The 7,522-nt window shown below is 42.1% G+C and overlaps 1 protein-coding gene across 1 annotated transcript; it reads right to left on the bottom strand.

Annotated features, from left to right (window-relative positions):
• Positions 1-2,900: 2,900 nt before the first annotated feature.
• On the bottom strand, positions 2,901-3,242 carry LOC141027675 (uncharacterized). Its single transcript, XM_073504831.1, has one exon. It carries the CDS (start codon positions 3,240-3,242, stop codon positions 2,901-2,903), a length of 342 nt encoding a protein of 113 aa, XP_073360932.1.
• Between the last annotated feature and the right edge of the window lie 4,280 nt (positions 3,243-7,522).

A 7,522-nucleotide genomic window follows, 5' to 3' on the forward strand; every position in this document is an offset into this window, starting at 1 on the left:
TTATTTGTTGCCTGTAGCATATTCTGGGTTTAAAGGATAAAACGAAAGCTATGAAGAACTTCAGAGATGATTTCATACGAGAGAAGGATAACTTGGTTCCCTTGTTCCTTCAGAAATGTCAATCAGAGAAGCTCAAAACAGCAAAAATGGTAATAGCGTTTTCCATACAACAAAATAAAAATAAGCATTTCAAACAGAATACTATATTCTAAACTCTCCTCTAACAATAAAACTTTTGTACCGCAGGTATTCATGCCACTTGAAAAGGAAGACCGATACACACTATTCGTGCTCGATAGATATACAAGAAAACTTCAAATTATCGAACCTGAAGAAACCTCTCTTGAAGAATTGAAGAGGAAAGAATACCTAAAAAATCAACGTGATCGACACGTGCATGATGGCAAACTAAGTAAGCCAATTGCTGACATGGAAATCAACGAAGCCAACAAAGAAAAGGAGCATAAGAAATACCACAACCATAAAGACAAACTGGTAAGAATTGTAAATAACATCGTCTTTCAGTTTTACAAATTACACCACATGTCTCTCTAAAACAAAAACAAAATGCAATTCCCAGGTACCCAGGTTTAAAGAAGTATATGAAATATTACTCGGTTAAAAATTCGAAAAGGAAAAGACTAGATGGGAAGTTCATTTTTTGCAGGGCATTCCAAAGGTAAACAAAGGTGAAACTCTGTTTGCCGTCCTAAGCTTCGCGCATCTCTTTGATGGCAACCACTTCGTCGAAGAGATAGATAAATTCAACGTAAGTTTTCGCTGAAAACTCGCACTAAATCCGGTAGATGTCATGCAACTGCATGAACTAATTCTGATGTGTTTTTTCTCCTTGTTCTGCTGAACTTCTTGTAGGATGACACAGAACAATGGAAAGCAGAACAAATGTGCAGGTTGTTATTTAGCGATCAGAATGAAATCCACCCCAGCACAATGGGTGATGAGATTAGAAAGATCTACGAGAACATCATACTCTAAAAGTTGTTGATAAGCGAACAAGCCTAGCTCCATCGAAACCTCACAAAACAGTTTAACTGCACCTCATACTGTGATAATGAAGCAACAGACTCTTTTTATTAATGTAGTTCCTTGTTTCTTCTGTAACCGAGTATTCGAACACAAGCCGGTACCGTTAGACACTCCAGAACTGTCGATCCAGACGGTTGATGACCATGCCACATGAATCCCCAAGTCCGTCCCCAGACATGCGTGCGCCACGACTCTACATACTCCTCACGCGTGATCGCCCGTGACTTTGATGTTTCGCCTCTGTGCAACCGTGTGCTCTGAATGCCACAAACATACAAGGCTGTGAGCATCTGGCCTAAGTACAGGCGGGACTCTCTAAATGAGTATTCGAACCAATGCCTGTGGTGCCACCCACTCGTACCCTTGGATACTTCACACCTGTGGATCCACAATGGTGCCTCCCTACCTTAGTATCAGCAAGCATGCCTCTCCTACCATACCACCATGCATCCAGACGGTTGAGACCAGTGCCTCGCGAAGCCCCACGCCCCTACCATCATGCCAGACATGGGTGACACTAGAGACCTGGTATAAGTCTCTAGTTAAGGTTCTGTATTCAGCGTTAACATCTAAAAAAAGAGAAATGCTAAAGGGACAAACATTCCCCCTCTCTGCAACCGTGTGATGTCGAATGCCACCAACCTACAGCGTGCATCTGGCGTGAGTATAGACGTGACTCTCTAAATGAGTATTCGAACCAATGCATGTGGTGCCACCCACTCGCGTCGTTCGAGACCTCACACCTGTGCATCCACAATGGTGCCTCCCTACCTCGGTATTAGCAAGCAAGCCTCTCCTACCACACCACCATGCATCCAGAGGGTTGAGAGCCAGTGATGCCTCTCGAAGCCCCACACCACTCCATGCCCGTGATGCCAGACACGCGTGACTCTCTAGAGGCTTCACAACCGTAACTCCCTAAGTGCGTATTCGGAAGCATGCCTCTTGTTCCACACTTTTGTGCATCCACAGGATTGATAGTTGTTTGCAACAACAAAAACCCCACTTCCGTTCCTCTTGCGGCTTCACCTCCGTGCCTTTCGTGCCTGCATCCACGTGCCTAACGTGTCACGCCCCATGACTCTTACATGGTCGCGGTACCACGCCTGTGTCTCTTCACAAACGTCACAACCGTGCATCTCTAACCGAGCATTTCGACACATGCCTCTGCCACCACACTATTATATTGTGCATCCACAAGGTGGATACCCATGCATCGAGAAGTCGCAATCCCGTGCCTTGCGTACCTGCATCCAGGTACCTCCCTCGAATGACACTTGCCATGACTCTTACATGCCCCATGGTGTCGCACACCCTTGGCTCTGCACACTTCCAAACTGTGACCCTGTAACTATGTATTCGGACCTCCCCTCTCCTACTCCGTCCACGTGCCTCTGGATGCTTGTGATGCCTTCATTTCTGTAGAGACTTCACTTCTGTGCCTCCGGCCCCTGTAGTAACACACGCCGGTAGCTCTAGAGACTGCAAACCTGTGCCTCTCTAACTGCGTATTCCGACCCATGCCACTCCTGCCACTCCTCGAGAAGCTGCGCTTGTGTGCACAACTAAACTGTACTTAGCGTCCAAAGGCTGCTTTGTATTTTGTTGTTCTTAGAGTAAAGAGCAACATAACTACTTCAAAATCACATGATTGCTGAATAAACATAGTACTTAGCAAGCTAAATAACTTGTTCAATCACATAAACAAACTACAAACTTGACATAAGCAAACTTGTTTAACCTGATACACATGACATTAGAAACTGCTTCGTTCTAACAGAAGTAAACTACGAACTTGAAACAATAGAAAGGACAAGCAACTCCAAGGCCAGTTTTCTAAGTTTTCGTCATCACTAGTAGCCGTAGTAGGGATCGTCATAATTCTTCTCTGCCTCTTTTGCACTCTCCAGACCTTCTCTGATGTTTTCAAATCTCTTCCACGACTCGTACGTGGCGTACGCATCTATCGCTGCATACTCGATGAGGTAATTTGGCAGTGGGCTGATCACCCACAGCTTATGGTTTTCAACCATGTCAATCTTATTCTTCATCTGTTTGTAAAATGGGTGGATCACGCTCCCACCAACATCAGCCAAAGAGTGGAACCTCTTTCTTCCCTTGAACGGAACTCTCCATTTGCGTTGGATGTCGATGTACTTGTCGGGGTTGATCTCCAGACCAGATCTTCGCAGCATCTCTTTGTCACCTCAAATACTAAAGCCGGCAAAGGTGTAGAACATGTCCTCCTTCAGGAACGGGCGCAGGCTCTTGGGCCTGCAAGGGGGATGACACATTTAAGGTGGATCCATCAAGTATCCATCAAGTACATGCTTATATAGTACGTATAATTCATGGATGAAAAAAATTCAGAAACTGCTATGCAAAGTTCAGAAATTAAATACAAGCACAGCATGTTATTTTTCTTTTGGTATTTACACTTGAATCAGTGACCTATCTGCTTCTTAGCCACGTTACCACATCAATTCAAGAAACTGAACTATATTAGAACATAAAGTATAGAAACTACACTAGAACATCAAGTTTAGAAAATAATCTCGTACATCAAATTCATAAATTAATCTAGTGCATCAAATACATAAACTGATCTGGTGAGTCAGGTTCAAAATCTATTCTGCTACATCTACTTCAGAAACTTCACTGATACATCAAGTCAATAAACCAATTTAATCAAATTTCAGGGTGCATAGCTAATTAAACAGAAGCATGAAGAAGTTGAATTTGTTGGATGGTTCACCATTTTGTTGCCACGGTGATGTGGTATACTGATGTCTACTACGCAACCTTCTTCTTGTAGACGTTGTTGGGCCTCCAAGTGCAGAGGTTTGTAGGACAGTAGCAAATTTCCCTCAAGTGGATGACCTAAGGTTTATCAATCTGTGGGAGGCGTAGGATGAAAATGGTCTCTCTCAAGCAACCCTGCAACCAAATAACGAAGAGTCTCTTGTGTCCCCAACACACCCAATACAATGGTAAATTGTATAGGTGCACTAGTTCGGCGAAGAGATGGTGATACAAGTGCAATATGGATGGTAGATATAGGTTTTTGTAATCTGAAAATATCAAAACAGCGAGGTAACAAGTGATAAAAGTGAACGTAAACGGTATTGCAATGCTAGGAAACAAGGCCTAGGGTTCATACTTTCACTAGTGCAAGTTCTCTCAACAATAATAACATAATTGGATCATATAACTATCCCTCAACATGCAACAAAGAGTCACTCCAAAGTCACTAATAGCGGAGAACAAACGAAGAGATTATGGTAGGGTACGAAACCACCTCAAAGTTATTCTTTCCAATCAATCCGTTGGGCTATTCCTATAAGTGTCACAAACAGCCCTAGAGTTCGTACTAGAATAACACCTTAAGACACAAATCAACCAAAACCCTAATGTCACCTAGATACTCCAATGTCACCTCAAGTATCTGCGGGTATGATTATACGATATGCATCACACAATCTCAGATTCATCTATTCAATCCAACACAAAGTACTTCAAAGAGTGCCCCAAAGTTTCTACCGGAGAGTCAAGACGAAAACGTGTGCCAACCCCTATGCATAGGTTCATGGGTGGAACCCGCAAGTTGATCACCAAAACATACATCAAGTGAATCAATAGAATAACCCATTGTCACCACGGTTATCCCACGCAAGACATACATCAAGTGTTCTCAAATCATTAAAGACTCAATCCGATAAGATAACTTCAAAGGGAAAACTCAATCCATTACAAGAGAGTAGAGGGGGAGAAGCAACATAAGATCCAACTATAATAGCAAAGCTCGCGATACATCAAGATCGTGCCAAATCAAGAACACGAGAGAGAGAGATCAAACACATAGCTACTGGTACATACCCTCAGCCCCGAGGGTGAACTACTCCCTCCTCGTCATGGAGAGCGCCGGGATGATGAAGATGGCCACCGGTGAGGGTTCCCCCCTCTGGCAGGGTGCCGGAACAGGGTCCCGATTGGTTTTTGGTGGCTACAGAGGATTGCGGCGGCGGAACTCCCGATCTATTCTGTTCCCCGATCGTTTTAGGGTATATGGATATATATAGGCGGAAGAAGTACGTCAGGGGAGCCACGGGGGTGGAGGGCGCGCCCAGGGGGGTGGGCGCGCCCCCCTGCCTCGTACCTTCCTCGTTTCTTCCTTGACGTGGACTCCAAGTCCCCCGGGTTGCTTTCCTTCCAAAAATAACTTCTCCAGAAGGTTTCATTCCGTTTCGACTCCGTTTGATATTCCTTTTCTTCGAAACACTGAAACAAGGGAAAAAACAGGAACTGACAATGGGCTCTGGGTCAATAGGTTAGTCCCAAAAATAATATAAAAGCGTTTAATAAAGCCCATAAACATCCAAAACAGATAATATAATAGCATGGAACAATCAAAAATTATAGATACGTTGGAGACGTATCAGCATCCCCAAGCTTAATTCCTGCTCGTCCTCGAGTAGGTAAATGATAAAAACAGAATTTTTGATGTGGAATGCTACCTAACATATTTCTCAATGTAATTTTCTTTATTGTGGCAAGAATATTCAGATCCATAAGATTCAAAACAAAAGTTTAATATTGACATGAAAACAATAATACTTCAAGCATACTAACAAAGCAATCATGTCTTCTCAAAATAACATGGCCAAAGAAAGCTATCCCTACAAAATCATATAGTCTGGCTATGCTCTATCTTCATCACACAAAATATTTAAATCATGCACAACCCTGATGACAAGCCAAGCAATTGTTTCATACTTTTGATGTTCTCAAACTTTTTCAATCTTCACGCAATACATGAGCGTGAGCCATGGACATAGCACTATAGGTGGAATAGAATGGTGGTTGTGGAGAAGACAAAAAGGAGAAGATAGTCTCACATCAACTAGGCATATCAACGGGCTATGGAGATGCCCATCAATAGATATCAATGTGAGTGAGTAGGGATTGCCATGCAACGGATGCACTAGAGCTATAAGTATATGAAAGCTCAACAAAAGAAACTAAGTGGGTGTGCATCCAACTCGCTTGCTCACGAAGGCCTAGGGCATTTTGAGGAAGCCCATCATTGGAATATACAAGCCAAGTTCTATAATGTAAAATTCCCACTAGTATATGAAAGTGACAACATAGGAGACTCTCTATCATGAAGATCGTGGTGCTACTTTGAAGCACAAGTGTGGTAAAATGATAGTAGCATTGTCCCTTCTCTCTTTTTCTCTCATTTTTTTATTTTTTTATTTGGGCCTTTTCTCTTTTTTTTATGGCCTCTTTTTTCTCTTTTTATTATTTTTTTCGTCCGGAGTCTCATCCTGACTTGTGGGGGAATCATAGTCTCCATCATCCTTTCCTCACTGGGACAATGCTCTAATAATGATGATCATCACACTTTTATTTACTTACAACTCAAGAATTATAACTCGATTCTTAGAACAAAATATGACTCTATATGAATGCCTCCAGCGGTGTACCGGGATGTGCAATGACTCATGAGTGACATGTATGAAAGAATTATGAACGGTGGCTTTGCCACAAATACGATGTCAACTACATGATCATGCAAAGCAATATGACAATGATGGAGCGTGTCATAATAAACGGAACGGTGGAAAGTTGCATGGCAATATATCTCGGAATGGCTATGGAAATGCCATAATAGGTAGGTATGGTGGCTGTTTTGAGGAAGGTATATGGTGGGTGTATGATACCGGCGAAAGGTGCGCGGTATTAGAGAGGCTAGCAATGGTGGAAGGATGAGAGTGCATATAATCCATGGACTCAACATTAGTCATAAAGAACTCATATACTTGTTGCAAAAATCTATTAGTTATCAAAGCAAAGTATTACGCGCATGCTCCTAGGGGAATGGATTGGTAGGAAAAGACCATCGCTCGTCCCCGACCGCCACTCATAAGGAAGACAATCAATAAATAAATCATGCTCCGACTTCATCACATAACGGTTCACCATATGTGCATGCTACGGGAATCACAAACTTTTAACACAAGTATTTCTCAAATTCACAACTACTCCACTAGCATGACTCTAATATCACCATCTTCGTATCTCAAAACAATCATAAAGAATCAAACTTCTCATAGTATTCAATGCACTTTATATGAAAGTTTTTATTATATCCCTCTTGGATGCCTATCATATTAGGACTAGTTTCATAACCAAAGCAAATTACCATGCTGTTTAGGACTCTCAAAATAATATAAGTGAAGCATGAGATTTCATCTATTTCTTCAAAATAAAACCACCGTCGTGCTCTAAAAGATATAGGTGAAGCACTAGAGCAAACGACAAACTACTCCGAAAGATATAAGTGAAGATCAATGAGTAGTCGGATAATTATACAACTATGTGAAGACTCTCCCATTTAATAATTTCAGATCTTGGTATTTTATTCAAACAGCAAGCAAAACAAAATAAAATGACATGACGCTCCAAGCAAAAC

This window comes from Aegilops tauschii, chromosome 1, assembly GCF_002575655.3.
Source record: "Aegilops tauschii subsp. strangulata cultivar AL8/78 chromosome 1, Aet v6.0, whole genome shotgun sequence".
In the NCBI taxonomy this organism is placed as follows: Eukaryota; Viridiplantae; Streptophyta; class Magnoliopsida; order Poales; family Poaceae; genus Aegilops; species Aegilops tauschii.